Source organism: Gadus macrocephalus, chromosome 5 (assembly GCF_031168955.1).
Source record: "Gadus macrocephalus chromosome 5, ASM3116895v1".
Classification (NCBI taxonomy): domain Eukaryota; kingdom Metazoa; phylum Chordata; class Actinopteri; order Gadiformes; family Gadidae; genus Gadus; species Gadus macrocephalus.
Genome location: NC_082386.1, coordinates 17,754,948 through 17,770,778, shown reverse-complemented (window position 1 = coordinate 17,770,778; position 15,831 = coordinate 17,754,948). Strand labels below are relative to the sequence as shown.

Here is a 15,831-nt window from a genome sequence, read left to right as displayed (position 1 = left end):
TCACACATACATTCATTCATTCATTTAGACCTGGGGCACCTCAGAGACAAGTTGAGCTCCTCATGCAGACCTTCATTCATTCATTCATTTAGCCGAAGCCTTCATTCAGAGCATCTTACAGTAAACCTGGTACACAGATGATATAACTTTATCGACAGACGCTTCTTATACTGCCCAACTCAAAAGAGGGGGCCAATGGGCTCTTTACTGTAGGAAGAGCCACTTGGTATAAAAACATCAGAGGTCTGGTCCTAAGCCCCTCCCTGTGGCTCCTGTCAGGTACGCACGCTGGAGAGCTCCATGGTGTCCCTGAAGCAGCAGAACCACGGGGGTCTGGTCACGGTCCTGGAGCAGGAGAACTCCTCCCTGAAGAGGCAGCTGGAGGGGAAGAAGAACCTGAGCGAGGTGAACACCTCCACTACACACAGACACCCCCACACACCTCCACTACACACAGACACGCCCATAGACACGCCCACACACCTCCACTACACACAGACACGCCCACACACCTCCACTACACACCTCCACTACACACAGACACGCCCACACACAGACAGGCCCATAGACACGCCCACACACCGACACGCCCATAGACACGCCCACACACACAGACACGCCCATAGACACGCCCACACACCGACACGCCCATAGACACACCCACACACCTCCACTACACACAGACACGCCCACAGACACGCCCACACACACAAGACAGGCCCATAGACACGCCCACACACAAGACACGCCCATAGACACGCCCACACACCGACACGCCCATAGACACACCCACACACCGACACGCCCATAGACACGCCCACACACACAGACACGCCCACACAGTGAGGATAGTTTCGCCTTTTGTCTGTTGATTTCCTCGTGTGGACCATCGATTGAGTTATTCCTCAAATGTTGGTTTCAATCCATTATAGTTGTACTATTGTCTAGTGGGTATGTACATTTACATACATGAATGTTTTGCTGTGGTCAATTGATGTTTAAATCAATTGAATGGTTGTTTCAATCCATGATACCGGCAGTGTTGTGCAAGTTCACACTTCACAAGAGCTATCTCAAAGTTGAGTTCACACTGTTCCACACTGGCCACCGGTACTATCGTATAGGGTGTGTATTACTGCCGTCATGTGAAGTCATCTGAGGGACGGTTGGTGATGTTCTCAGAGCGGTGGAGGAGAAGGAGAGTCTTACGGAGAGCTGGAGAGTCTCCGCCAAGAGAACGAGGTTCTGAAGGCCCAGACGGCCCGTCTGTCCACCCAGCTGATAGAGGTACGTGCCCGGTACCCGTGATCCACCCAGGACACCCTCTCCTGGGTTCACCTCCCACCACTGACCCGCTCACCATTAGGGACTGGCCACAGCCCTGGTTTTCTTTAAGTCGAATACCGATTTATACTGCGGCTAGTGTCCCCATATCAATATTTAACTCAAGAAAATGTGTAAAAATATGTAAACGTGGACACCAAAAGGTTATCTTTGGAAGCTTTTGTGTTGGTATTTAATCAACTGCACAGAAAAAAAAACTTTGGTTCCTGTTGGTTGTCAGTTGAGGTCATGGGTAGGTAGGGAATTTATTTTATTTCTCTATTTTATTTTTTCCAGCGGCAGCGAATGATAGGTAGGTTGTTTTCATTTAAAAACGAGAAAATTCGCTCATCCTTGTACAGAATGAAGAGGTTCTGTGCCAAAACGTAATTATAGTTTGCATAAAAAAAAAAATATATATATATATATATATTTTTTAAAGCTCATAAAATAATTTGGGTCGCACATAAATTGACTGGGTCGGTCGGAAACCGGAACCAAACAAAAACATTTTTAGGCCTTAGGTGCTGGCCGGTTAAGGCTAGATCCCCATGTGTGTGAGTGGGTTCTGATCCACCCCTGCTATCCTCCTCCTGTTCCCAGGCCTTCCAGGCCCAGCTGGTGGGTCTGCTGCCCGGGTCTCCTCACCGGGCTCAGAGAGGACCCCCCCGGGGGGAGGACCCCGACCACATGCAGGTACCCCCTGACGCTACCCTGTCTTCCTGTTAGCTCAAACCACGCGCACTAGTCGTGCGTCTACATTTCTGCACCATACCGAGCATCTTTCTCATTTCCCCCTCGGTCATCTCTCAACCTCGGGTCTTGCGGAGGTTTGCCTCACATTCCCATCCTACTCCTCAAACCACCTCTTTGGCATCACAGCTGTGTGTGTGTGTGTGTGTGTGTGTGTGTGTGTGTGTGTGTGTGTGTGTGTGTGTGTGTGTGTGTGTGTGTGTGTGTGTGTGTGTGTGTGTGTGTGTGTGTGTGTGTGTGTGTGTGGCTTGTTGTCATTCCACAAAGTTTTGTTTTGGCTCCATGGGGGAGCGGGGGTGTGGCCTGATTTTCCCGCTCTTTCACGAGGCGGCGAATGTAGAACGGCTTCTCATTTCATCTCCTTCTTCCCGGGGTAATTGCCTGTTCACCCCCCTTCATGCCACCTGTAGCTCCACCCCCATCTGTCCCAGCTCGTTAGCATTAGCTCATTAGCATTAGCTCATTAGCATTAGCTCATTAGCATTAGCTCATTAGCATTAGCTCACCGGTGGCTAGCAGCACCCACTCCTGGTTCACTGTGGTGTCTTTACTCTAGCCGTTGTTGTCATGTCTGCATTAGCATCAGTGGTCCGGACGTACCGCGGTTTAACGTAGCATGGCGGCGGTCTGTTAGCGGACCGTTCAGGTGGACATTGTTTCTGTTTTCTTTGGCCGGTGGGGGGGGAAGCGCTGGAGACTCTCGGTGTAGTGAACCTACCTTCTCTCTTCAGGCGGTCGCGGTGGAGCAGCGGGCCGCTCACACCGACGGCTACCGGCGGATTGGTGGACTGTGACACCAGCGCGTTGCTCCAGTGCTAACGCCACGCTACCGCCATGCTAACCCCTGCTAACGCTAACCTCTCACTCGCAAGACTGGCCGCATCTCCCCCCCGCCCCCCGCCTGATGGAAGCCAACGTTGGCTAGCTAGGGCTCTTTTTTACACTTCCTGTCACATGGTTTGCCGGTTCGGAAGTCTACCGAGAAACCCCGCCTTGTCAATGGCACGAATGTGTAGTTGTATGTCACTGCTGCTAGGTGGCAGACAAACGCAGAGAAATGTTGTGTTTTTCCAAAGGAAGGATTTTAAACAACTTAGTGAATCAAAGGTCAAAGTTCGTCCGGGAGACCTGTCTTGAGAAAATGCTGACCAGAATATGCTGCGTGTCTGCTTTTGGTAGTATTTGTATACTTGAATGTTTGTCTTTTTTAACAGATGACTTCTGGGAATGTTCCGTTATGCACTGGTACTGTTGATGTCAACGGTTAAGTCAGGGTGTCTTTCTTAAAGCCTAAATCTATCACGACCTTGGCCTGGAGGTCATTGGAAACTATCTTGCGTCTATCTCCAACCGCCTTCTTAACAATCAGCAATTCCAACCTGTTGATCTGGTCCTTAAACAATGTGTGTGAGATACTTTTCTTCCAACTAATAATGTCTAATCAGTGTTGTGTTGTTTCTGTCCGTCTATCCTTGTCACCTTTGGTTTTCTTCTGTCGGATTACTAAGCGTGGGATACAACAGAGTATTTCACGAAGCGTTCACAAATGTTTGTTTATCTCTCCGTCGAAGAGATTTAAGGGCCGTTTTTCGCGGCTCCTTAAAGCCTGCACTGCCGAGTGACTCCAGTGGTCGGTTGGTTTTTAACCGAGTATGTCAAACCGTTAAAGCACAACTTTACGCGAGTCTCTCTTCTTTGTGTCAACGTGTCGGAGAACACACTCGACACCCGTCTCCTCAAAGATGGAGGCTGTGTGTTGTGTTGCGTGTTTTCCGTTATTTGACTTAATGTGTTTTAATTACTCAAGGTTCTGTCGCACTACATTTCCATGTATTATTTATTTTGTTTTAGTGTTCAATATTTAATTTTACTTATGATTTATTTATGAATTAAATTATTTTGTTTGCAGCGCTATCCAAATCAACGTAGTTCTCTTTTTATACTGTTTATCTAATGTATTTATTTTTTGAACAAGTTATTTTATTATCGAATGCAGTATCCTCATCATAATTGTACTGGAATAACTTCTATGCCTGAACCAAATAAAGCATCTAGCTCGAATACAATTGGCCTTGCAGTGTGAAATTACTCATCTATTCCCAAACATGTTTAATCAAAATCAAGCTGTCTTTCAAACCGAATGATTGGATAATAGTTCCCACCTCCCCTCCCCCCCATATCAGGAAGAGAGGGAGAGGAAGATGAAGAAAATGGAGGAGCGAATGAGGGAGATTGAGCTGACTCTGCACAACGTGAAGCTCCTCCTCAGAGAAAAGGTGGCTCAACTAAAGGATCAGGTAAACCTTCTAACCTTACTAAAACCTGGAGCCGGAAACCAGGTTCACATTCATGGATGAGCTTTGTGTGTAGATGGTATTTGGTAGTCTTTTTATTGACATATATTGTGTGCATATGTATTTATATATAATGCTGTGTTTTATCTAGATATACAATGCTGTTTTTAAGCTACATTGTGTAAGTATACAAAGCTGTTTATAGGCCACACACATTGTGTAAATATACAATGCCGTTTTTAAGCAACACGCATTGTGTAAATATACAATGCTGTTTTTTTTTTATCTATGTATTAATCTTTTCCCATGTCAAGCCCTTTGTATCTTCCTTTTGAAAAGTGCTCTAAAACCCAGAGTATAATAATGCCTCATGTACCACCTGGCTGAATGGGACCCTGTCTCTCTCCTCCTCTCCCCTCTCCCCTCCTCTCCCCCCCGTCTCCTCCAGCTCCGTAAGAACGGCCGCGCAGACGTGCTGATCCAGGACCTGTACGTGGAGAACGGCCACCTGCTGAAGGCCCTGAAGCACACAGAGCAGCAGCAGCACATGGTGGAGAAGAAGAACTACCTGCTGGAGCAGAAGATCTCCAGCCTGGGCAAGATCATGCGGGAACTAGGCCCCGCCCAGCCGTCCCCGGCCAGCTACCACTCCAAGTGCTCCTGAACCCGACCGCTCTCCTTCCGGTCAGGAAGGGGTGCTGAGGCGGCCATTTTGAGTGTCTTGTGCGTTGTCTGACCCATGGGTTAAGCACTTTAACTGAAGCGACCATGTAATATGTGGAAGTGTGTGCAGCCGTTGGACCTCTAATAGAGAATGCCAATGAAGTGCTATACCTTTTTTTTTTTATATCCAGTATTATTGTTTTTTTTTACATTTTTTTATTAACTTTTAAGAACATTGTTTGACTTTGCTTGAAATGCCAAAGCCATGAGCACATTATCGATGACAAACTGCCTTACATTAATCATCATCTTAATGTCTACTTTTCTTCTTTTTTTTCGTGTCATGGGTTTTGTGCCCGCCTGCCAACGTCATCCCAAAGCAGGGACCACCAGAATGTCATGCGGGAGCCCACCGGTTGGGGTCACTGTTTACCCAGAAGCCATCACGTTTGGCGCGGTATAAATAATAAGCAAAAGATTCTCTAAAAGGTGAAATAACTAGCATTTCTCATATGCAGTCTAGCGTTTATCAAAGGAATGCAGTCTCTACAGGAAGGGCCCTATGGGTCAAGGGTCACGACCCCACCGTTTGAAAACCACGGTCTTAAATCTTGGTAGCATTTCCCTTTTCTTTACAAATTGTTTTCCCATGTGGTCACGCCTTGCATTTCTTCACCATTCAGGGCCAAATAGCTTCAAGCTGGTTGCCAACAAGAGATATGGCTTGGTTGGACCAAATCCAGCATATGTTTTTAATGTTTAAAAACGTGAACTCTTCTGAATGTGTAAACAACACTATTTATTTTCACTGTGAGAATAGGCTTCCTATTTGACCAAAGTGCACTTTCTAAGCTGTACAGTGTTATTTGTGCTACAGCATGTGTCATATACTTTGAAGTATTTTTGTTCTTTCTGCCTGATAGATGAGACATTTGAAATATGTCAGCCTGTCTTCCCTGAGATAATATTGACACTAATATGAGAACAGACAAGAAAACCAGTTTGACATGTAAAATATGATGGAAGCCGAATAGTCCTGTCATCTTTTGACTGTATGGAATAACTTAATGTTATGTGACATTTACTTTCAATGTTTGTCAGGGTGTAATTATGCCTATACAAACCGCATTGAAGGCCTGTTATTTTTCAAGAATATATGGCCTTTGCCTGTATATATAGGACTATAATGGACTGAGTGTCTCTATTTATGAAGAATGCACTAAAGGTAAATACAGGGGAGAAAATGTATTTCTGCAATAAATAATTTTGTCAAACAAATTGATTTGGCAGTCCTGTTTAATACATTGCATTCATGGTTTTGATATTTCTTCAGCGGATATACTTTAACAGCATAGTAGTGTATAGTTTTATTAACCCTGGCCAAGCAACACCAAATGCTTTATGTCTCAACAAAAAAACACTTGGAGATGGAAATCCCATAACGAAGCCTGTCCTAGGCATACAGGGGCAGAGGCACTGCGGTCTCCCCGGCCGCATTGGGCCGGGCTGGGAGGAGGCGTTCCGGAGAGGGGGCCCGGGCAGGAGGCGTTCCGGAGAGGGGGCCCGGGCAGGAGGCGTTCCGGAGCGGAGGCTGGTGGAGGAGCGACGAGTCCAGTCGCCGAAGTTAGCTGGCTAACTTTAGCTGCTAGCTCATTTAAAGTAACAAAAATGTATTCCTTCCACTCTATGCGGCTCGAAGGGGATTTCTGCGAGGCTCGGGGAGTTTGTCGTGTCGACACAGCACCGCGTCGTTGATGTGTCCTACGCTTGAGTTATGCTTTCGCGAAAGAAAAGCAAAAACGAAGCGTCGAAACCAGCCGAGGTCCACGGGAAATACGTGAAGAAGGAAACGTCGCCGCTCCTGAGAAGTAAGCGCAACAAGTAGCCCCGCTAGCCGACGCTAGGCTAGCTCGGCAAACTCCACCGTAACTTAACATGAAAGTAGTACTTAAGGGATGTTGTGTTTTGTAAACGTCTAATTACGTTCAGGGCTGCATGACTCTGACTAAAAAGTAATGTTTCGTCATACTTTATTGAGTTTATGTCACTTCAACCACCGCTCGATGCTAGCGTTGAAAGCTAAACCCCTCGCTCACTATTTATCATGGACCCAAGGTACAACAACATGCACACCACACCGGCGGGGTGTGATCGCAGACAGAGTACCGGTCGAGCACATGCTGAATCGCTACAACTTGTATTTCTACGATACACGGGAGCCGTGCCAGGGAGTGTCATCCGAGTAGAGATGCTTTGTTGACTAAATAAACCCAGCTGGGACACCCGCTGGCAGGCGCGGCGGAGCGGTGTCATCGCTGGCTGAGGACCTGTGTGGAGGCAACATAGCAGCTATTTATTGTATGAAGTGTGGTTAGGTCAACAGCCTGAAGTAGAGGGTAGGGCAGCGGTAGGCGCAATATAACTCAAGCGAAGTACAACGGATCTATTGACTGCTATTTTAAGTCAATTTTTTTGCACACTTTTTGTTTTAAAGTGAACTCAGATGGATTTCGTTAAGAAGCAGGTAGGGATCAGGGCGTCTTGCTCAAGGATTCTTCGAGGTAAGCTGTGAACGTTGTCATTTATGGATCAAACGCGTAGCTTTGTGGGGGAATCAAACACTTTGCCACCACTGCAAGCTAAACGCATGTCTCATCCTCACTGTGATTACTATCTCTAATGCACCGGTTGACTCGCTATTAAAACCTCCCTCCCCTTCGCAGATCTTATGCCCTCTTTTATTCGCCATGGACCCACCATTCCAAGACGCACGGAGGTCCCCATGCCGGAGGCGGGGCCGACGGTGTACACGGCCCCGCCCAGCAGGGAGCCGGCGGTGTCCCGCAACAAGAGCTTCCTCCGGCCCCCGGTCCAGAGACCGCCCCACGAGGTGGCCCGTCGCGAGAGCCACCGGCTGTCGGCGCCCCCCTACCTCCCCCGCAGCCTGGGGGACCTCCCCCACGAGTACGCGGGCTCCGCCCAGTCCTTCCTGACGGAGGTGACCCCCATGTCGGAGAACGGGGACCCCGGGCGCTACTATTTCCCCCCCCCGGCGGAACATTACTATGACAACCAGCAGCAGCGACAGCAGCCTCACCGGCTCCAGGAGCCCTTCCACGAGGACTATCGCTACTACGAACCCAACGAGCACAACTTCCAAAGACTGGCCCCGCTGCACACGCCTCCGGCCCCCACGAGACCCCCCGCTGGTAAGGGACGAACGTGAGAGGCGTGTGTGTTTTGGTCTGGGTGCTGACGGGTTCAAGGAGAGAGGTGACGCTCGTGGAGTACAGCTGTGCTGCACGGGGGTCAGGGGTTACGTCACGGTATGGAGAAAGCCCTGGGTTCAAACCTGGTCTTTCTCAGTGTGTCTTGTGTTCAGAGTTGCCGCACTAGTCTGGTGTTCACTTGGGCGGTTGATTCACTCCCGAGTGCGTACCCACGGGCAACGGTGAACGCCTTCCCTGAAAACGTCGGTCATAGCAATGGCACGGTTAGCTAATCCCCATTAATCAATCATTTAACGTGAGTATCTTTTGCCCACTTTTGGGGAATTTTACTCCGATCATTTCAGTATAGTGAAGGTCCACACAGGGAGGGCTGGGGGGGGGGGGGGGGGGGGGGGGGGAAACAGGCACCAACACAGAGATAAATGTACAGTGAGGACGGACTTTCACGAACGAAGGAGGGGCCGAGTGACAGTGGTGTGGGGTCGGTTGTTATTCCGCAGACGTATACTTAGTGGATTACCTCCTGTGGTGTATATGTTGACGGACGATCCCAGACCCGCCTACCACTTAGCTTGGACCCCTGTTTGGGCTGGACATAAACAAGGGGGGGGGGGGGTTCTTTAACCCTTTGTTGGCCCAGTCTCGGTGGCGTCTGGCAGGGTGTTCCTCCTCCCAGTCAAACGTGCTCAGCTCGGAGGATGGCGTCGCGGCGTGTTGACTGAGGTACTTCAGGGCCGCCAGGGCCCAGGCGTCTAGGATGTTCACTCTCAGCTGACTGTGACGTCTAGCCCCTACCTGTTCTTGATGACCTCTCTCTGTATTCACGGTTAGACAGTGAAAACAGTTCAGCAAGAACGGGTAGGGGTTAGACAATGAACACAGAGACGGGTATTTAAGGACGGGTAGGGGTTAGAGTCTAACCCCAACCGGTTCTTGATGACCTGTCTCTGTATTCACTATCCAACCCCTACCTACTCCTTAATGTCTCTGTTTTCACTGCAAGTCACATTGAATGTGGCATCTAAAGAGTAAATTCTGCATGACTTTCTGTCAGAGCCTTGGGAGTGAATTTAGCTTCCTGGGAACAGCAGCCTTACCGCCACGACGACAAGCTAAAATCCTCCTTCAAGTGTCTGTTGTCTGCTTCGACCAAACATAACAGTTTCCTGTTGTGAGCCGGAATGGTCTAGCACAAGGTTTTATCTTTGAGCCTGTCAAAAGTACCAGTCGGGTCTACGTCGGTGTCCCATGATGTACCGTTTGATACAAATAGTGTTCTGTCCTTCCTCGTCTTTCTGCGGCCGTTTGCATGACTTCATCAGCGGCACTGTCAGCTCTGCTCGTCGCTCCGGGTCAGACTCCTGATTGGCCACCTCAATGGGGAGATTGGATCATGGACAGGAGATCAGGGGAAATATGGCCGTGATGATGCTGATGATGATGAAGTGGTGGAGGAGGAGGAGTGCATTCCATCCTTTCATTCAGCTCCGCGGAGAACCACGGTGGTTCTGTTGCTGTCGCCGCACCGCGGAATTTAGCAGCATTCCAGCGGCCATTTTGAAAGACAAACATATTTGTGTGTGTGTGTCCCCCCCACTACTCCACATAGTTCACTTGTCTTCTCTTAGGTCCTCATGTGTTTATTGTGTTATTTTGAACCCAGTTCTGGCAGAGGTCGCATAAGACACACACACACACACACACACACACACACACACACACACACACACACACACACACACACCAAGCTCTTAACGCTTCACATTCTTCACTGGCAGAATCCCAGAACCTGTTGCGTGACCTCACTATGTATGTACACACAACACGCATGCTATTCCAGCCACGTAGTATGCAAAACTTTCGAGTAGGCAGAGGTTTGCGTGTGTGTGTGAGGCGATGCTTGGCGTTTCTGAGCAACAGCATGTGTTCATCCTCATCCCCAGAGTATTCACTCACTCATAAGACCAGAGTGTGTGGTCTCACATTCCAGTGAAGAACTATAGTACGAATTGTTTGTGTCAGAATAGTTTTAGACGGTAGGGCTAGGCGATAATCCATTATTATCATCAATCGTCTCTGAATAGCACCGTCATGACTGACAAGGACTTATCGTGAGAGACAGTGTTGCAATATGACCTACAACGAGAACTTAAAATTATAAAATATGAGGTTTGATCGCCAGCAAGGGGAAACCGAGTTCTAGTCATTTTAGTGTTCCCCTCACCTCAACTAGGCTGTTCACAATGGAATTTTGAATTCTTAGGCATATCGCAATATTCACCGACATCATGTTACATTCCCCATAAGTATCGTACAAGATGCTTGTTTCCATATGCCCCCCCCCCCCCCCCCCCCCTATGGTCTTTTGTGTGGAGATAGATGATATCAGAGAGTGCATGTCTTGGTCATCCTCAGCAGAGACACACGAGACATCCACTCAAAGGGCTCAAGACCTGGTGTGGCCTCAAGTCCTGTCCCCTAATGTCCTGTGTCTCTGTGGCCTAAGGTCCTGTAACCTCAGGCTCTGTGGCATCAGGTCTTTGTGGCTCTGTGGTGAGAGAGATCTGAAGCCATCGCAGCATTCACATGGCAGCTCTCTCTCCCTGCCTTGCATTCCCTGCTATTACTGCTGTTTGTACAGTTGGCCACTCTCAGAGACCCTGTTTTAAAATGGTGGACGCATTCTTGACCTATGCAGGACCTCTTCCCATACAGGATGTTGTTCAAAATATTCCCCAAAAGATATCTCTCTTCCCTCTCTACTTCGCCCTCCGTCCGGTCTCTTTCGCTCCTCTCTTTCGCTGTCTCTTTCTTCATCTGTCGGTTTCTCTCTCTCCTCTCCTCTTTCTCTCTCTGTCTGTCTCTCTCTCTCGGTCTCTGTCTCTCTCTCTCGGTCTCGATCTCTTTCTGTCTCTCTCTCTCTCTCCGTCTCTGTAGAGCGCGTTTTCCATTGGTGAGAACTTGGGACAGTGTATGATATTATCAGTAGAAAAACCCTCACATGTGCTTCCTCTCTGTCTCCAGAGAGCGCTCCACCGCTCTGCTGAGAACCAGACCCTCCATGACCATGTGATAACCACTCACCTCTGGGGAGAACCAGAACGTGACCATGTGATAACCACTCACCTCTGGGGAGAACCAGACTGTACTTGACCATGTGATAACCCATGACCGTGTGATAGGACCATGTTATAACCTCTGTCTCCGGAGAACGTCTCTCTGTCTCCGGAGAACGTCTCTCTGTCTCCGGAGAACGGCTCTCTGTCTCCGGAGAACGGCTCTCTGTCTCCGGAGAACGGCTCTCTGTCTCCAGAGAACGGCTCTCTGTCTCCGGAGAACGGCTCTCTGTCTCCGGAGAACGGCTCTCTGTCTCCGGAGAACGGCTCTCTGTCTCCGGAGAACGGCTCTCTGTCTCCGGAGAACGGCTCTCTGTCTCCGGAGAACGGCTCTCTGTCTCCGGAGAACGGCTCTCTGTCTCCGGAGAACGCCCCGCTGAGAACCCGACGCTTACCGCTCTGTGTTCCCAGGCATCGGCCGCATCCAGGCCAAGTCCCTGGGGAACCTGTCCAGCCTGGCGGCCGACGACCTCCCCCTCCCGGGGGGCTGGAGCGTGGACTGGACCATCCGGGGCAGGAAGTACTACATCGACCACAACACCAACACCACCCACTGGAGCCACCCGCTGGAGCGCGAGGGCCTGCCGCCCGGCTGGGAGAAGGTGGAGTCGGCCGAGTTCGGCGTCTACTACGTGGACCACGTCAACAAGCGCGCCCAGTACCGCCACCCCTGCGCCCCCAGGTGATTGGCCGACGAGGGGCGGGTGGGGGGGGGGGTTTGGGGAGTGGTCTGTGGTGTTTCCTCTGTCTGTGTGTCTCGCTGTCTCGCTGTCTGTCCCCTGATTGGCCGACGAGGGGCAGGGGGCGTGGTTTGTTGTGAAGGTGATGTGGATGACGATGGGGGTGTTTGTTTTGTTGTTTTGAGAGCTTGCTTTACATATGGAATGAGAATGTAAATATCTAGAATGGGGTTTATTTTAGAACTTAGCATTTTAGAACTTATTTGCCAATAATGGGATATTTTTTTTCTTTTCTCTTTTTACAACTTTACCGTAAAAGCCTGGAATTTTCCAAAATGTTAAACTCCCTTCCCTCTTCTTCCCTCCTCTCCTCCATCCCCCGCCCCCCCCCCCTCCTCCTCAGCGTCCCGCGCTACGACCAGCCCCCCAAGCTGCCCCCCCCCGTGGTGTACCAGCCCCGCCCCGCTGAGAGGAGCCAGCCCGTCTTGGTGCCGGCCAACCCCTACCACACCGCCGAGATCCCCGACTGGCTGCAGGTCTACGCCCGCGCCCCCCTAAAGTCAGTACCCCCCCCCCCCCCCCCCCCCCCGCCACGTCAGCACCCACCAACACAGGCTCACTACAGGGCTGCGTCGCTACGTCACTCCGCTAGGTTACACATGTCAAACGTCGCGTTGCTACGTCGCGTCACTACGGCATGCCGCTACAATATTCTGTCGCTACGTCACGGCGCTGCGACTGCCTCCACTTAGGAAGCACGGCAGCAATGAAATGCTGCCCACCACCACTTCTGTGGTGGTGGGGTTTTTTTTGTTGATGATTTAGCGATTAATCGTGACATTGTGTGTCATTGTGGGGAGACATTGTTGTGTTTTGAAAGTGCTACCGTTTTTCTCATGCGAGACGTGGCAAAACAACGTTTTCAGCAGCCTTGGTTACGATATATTTACTTTAATTCGGGATTTTGCACCCGAATGAGTCTGATCCCGGGCACGACACCTCACCCTAACCGCTCCCCGACGAGCTGGCTGTCGCCGCCGTCGGGGTGTGAATGTGTGCATGGACAGGGGTGAATGTTAGGCAACATTGTTAAAGCACTTTGAATGGCCACGGGTTGGTTGAGCGCTGCATAAATGAACTCTCATTTACCATCCACAAAGTTGCGTAGCTTGACCGTGTGGCCCCCCGACTCCGGCCCCCCCCCAGGTACGACCACATCCTGAAGTGGGAGCTGTTCCAGCTGGGAGACCTGGACACCTACCAGGGCATGCTGAAGCTGCTCTTCATGAAGGAGCTGGAGCACATCGTCAAGAGCTACGAGGCGTACCGCCAGGCGCTGCTCTCCGAGGCCGACGCCCGCAAGCAGCAGCAGCAGTGGTACGCCCAGCACGCCGCCAATCAGGCCTTCATGGGGAACATGTGACCGGGGGGCCACCCCCCAGGGTGTGTGTGTGTGTGTGTGTGTGTGTGTGTGTGTGTGTGTGTGTGTGTGTGTGTGTGTGTGTGTGTGTGTGTGTGTGTGTGTGTGTGTGTGTGTGTGTGTGTGTGTGTGTGTGTGTGTGTGTGTGTGGAGGATACACCCCTTTTGAGGCGGCTGGGGTTGGGGGGGGGGGGGGGGAGGGGAGTAGTCTGTGGGGTTTCTTCGGACATTGTGATTGGCTCCTGGTTGGTACTTCTACCAAACGCATCTGTGCCTTGGCCTGGTCCAATTAGAGAGAGACAAACAAATTCTCTCTCTCTCTCTTGCCTTGTCACTATCTCCTCTCTCTCTCTCTCTGCAACATTGGAAAAATGACAAAACAGAGACCGTACCAAGATGAGGAAGAGGGGAGGAATACGGGCTGCATCTTAAGACGGACGGAGGACAGAAGGACTCTTGGTTCCTCCTAAAAACTACTGTGGGAGGGCTTTGTTTTAACAGCAGCCGCTCTGCGATTGGGCGAGAGCTGGGCCACACTGACTTCTCATTGTTTGGGTCGAACCGCCTGCTCTTTTGAGTTGTTTTCCTACAGGAGAGAGAGAGGGGGCAGCTTCGGCAGCTTCATTACATTAAACGTCTATGAATCATCGGCTAATTAACGAATATTATTTTACTGTACATTCATTGTATATTGTAGCCTCCATAAACTGAAATGAAAATGATTGGTCGGTTCACGGCCAGCGAGAATGCTAATTTTTCTTATGTTTTTGTTATTATGGCTATATCCTTTATAATACAATCTGCCAAAAGCTTCACACATATTTAAGTTTTGATATGAAACACGTGTTTTGTTGAGAGACGCTGCTGTTGAGGGAGGAATGCCCTCTGCATCGCTGTACATCAGGAATATTAATCTAATGTGTATAAAATAAAACAGATAAGCTAACCTGCCTCCTCCATTTTGACACCGTCAACCCTGTCTGTCTGTCTGTCTGTCTGTCTGTCTGTCTGTCTGTCTGTCTGTCTGTCTGTCTGTCTGTCTGTCTGTCTGTCTGTCTGTCTGTCTGTCTGTCTGTCTGTCTGTGTAAATGTATTTGCATTAAGCGGCTAATTCACTTTGTTTTATGAATTCGTCAAGGAGTCGACTACTTTGTTAATACCGATAAGTCAAGAATAACTGAATCATTTAAAATACTATGGGTTTAATGTTGAGAGTAGAAAGGAGGACTGGATGGAGAGTCCCACCATAGGGAGAAACTCAGTTGGACCGGAATTGGCCCTGAATCTGGTGTTCTGATTCAAGGGGGTCATGAATCTGGAGTTCTGATTCAAGGGGGTCATGAATCTGGCGTTCTGATTCAAGGGGGTCATGAATCTGGTGTTCTGATTCAAGGGGGTCATGAATCTGGTGTTCTGATTCAGGGGGGTCATTAATCTGGAGTTCTGATTCAGGGGGGTCATGAATCTGGAGTTCTGATTCAGGGGGGTCATGAATCTGGAGTTCTGATTCAAGGGGATCATGAATCTGGAGTTCTGATTCAAGGGGATCATGAATCTGGAGTTCTGATTCAAGGGGATCATGAATCTGGAGTTCTGATTCAGGGGGGGTCATGAATCTGGAGCCCTGAACCAAGGGGCTCCAAATCAGTTCTGTTGCGTTTCTATGCCAACCTCTTTCCCAGGGGTTCTTTCCGGATATGGACACTTCGCGATACATTCTGCTGTCAACAAAAATCTAAAAAGATGTCTGTTGTTTCGGTACAACTCTCCCCCTCGCCCTCCTTCGACTAAACATAGTCAATATTGACCTGCACACAATACGAAGAAGCACCCACAAACACAACGCACACATCCGCCGTAGCTAAGATGGACAATAATAATAAACCACTCCATCAGCTTTTATTTTTTTCATATTTATTTGGTCCAGCTTTATTGATCAAATCTCTGACGTTTGGCGACGCGTGTCCAGAGGAACGGTCTGGAACGGGTTGCTCAAGAGCCCCTTGAGTTGAACCCATGACCAAGTGTGTGGTGGATGGAGGGGCCAGGGAGGGGGGGGGGGGGGGGGGGAGGGAGATGGTGGGAGACCTTTTGGACACTTTTTTACACTCCCCGCTCCCCCAAGTTGTCAAGAAAAAAGTGGTTCTGTTTAACGGTTTAAAACGAACGGCGTCGCCCCTCAAAGCACACAAGACCTGTTATTATCACGATGAATCAAGTTAATAAAACACTATACGACTTTGATATAATACCCATCTGTGTGTACATAGACCGTGTGTGTGTGCGTGTGTGTGGAGACAGACGTCGACGTGTCGACTCCAGTGAGCCTGTGGTACGGTAGGACTCCGGAGC

The 15,831-nt window shown here is 49.6% G+C and overlaps 2 protein-coding genes across 6 annotated transcripts in view; both read left to right on the top strand.

The window, feature by feature from the left end:
- The window catches only part of nin (ninein (GSK3B interacting protein)), a 37,139-nt gene extending 30,824 nt beyond the window's left edge, over nt 1–6,315 (top strand). The window contains exons 23-27 of one of the 2 annotated variants that reach the window (XM_060051344.1): nt 280–405; nt 1,183–1,287; nt 1,927–2,019; nt 4,260–4,373; nt 4,819–6,315. In XM_060051344.1, the coding sequence (XP_059907327.1) occupies nt 280–405; nt 1,183–1,287; nt 1,927–2,019; nt 4,260–4,373; nt 4,819–5,034 (654 nt within the window). In that variant the 3' untranslated portion in view covers nt 5,035–6,315. Of the gene's footprint in view, nt 1–279; nt 406–1,182; nt 1,288–1,926; nt 2,020–2,807; nt 4,143–4,259; nt 4,374–4,818 lie in introns of those variants that run through there. The other variant, XM_060051345.1, reaches the window with a different exon arrangement.
- A 237-nt stretch (nt 6,316–6,552) lies between these two features.
- On the top strand, nt 6,553–14,425 carry sav1 (salvador family WW domain containing protein 1). 4 transcript variants are annotated; one of them, XR_009525605.1, is made up of 7 exons: nt 6,553–6,901; nt 7,528–7,594; nt 7,757–8,242; nt 11,791–12,061; nt 12,463–12,618; nt 13,266–13,536; nt 13,633–14,425. XR_009525605.1 is itself a non-coding variant. In XM_060051574.1 (6 exons), exons 1-5 carry the CDS (start codon nt 6,808–6,810, stop codon nt 13,480–13,482), a joined length of 1,224 nt encoding a protein of 407 aa, XP_059907557.1. In that variant the 5' UTR covers nt 6,561–6,807; the 3' UTR covers nt 13,483–13,528; nt 13,633–14,425. The 4 variants fall into 4 exon arrangements, 1 of the variants encoding a protein (XP_059907557.1); XR_009525604.1 differs by lacking the exon at nt 7,528–7,594 and having other exon boundaries at nt 6,561–6,901; nt 13,266–13,532; XR_009525603.1 differs by lacking the exon at nt 7,528–7,594 and having other exon boundaries at nt 6,561–6,901.
- Nucleotides 14,426–15,831: the final 1,406 nt, after the last annotated feature.

Coding starts and splice junctions, on each gene's coding strand:
- sav1 (XM_060051574.1), top strand. CDS start 6,808: ATGCTTTCGCGAAAGAAAAGCAAAAACGAAGCGTCGAAACCAGCCGAG. Junction 6,902..7,756: donor AACGTCGCCGCTCCTGAGAA/GTAAGCGCAACA, acceptor TCCCCTTCGCAG/ATCTTATGCCCTCTTTTATT. Junction 12,062..12,462: donor CGCCACCCCTGCGCCCCCAG/GTGATTGGCCGA, acceptor CCTCCTCCTCAG/CGTCCCGCGCTACGACCAGC.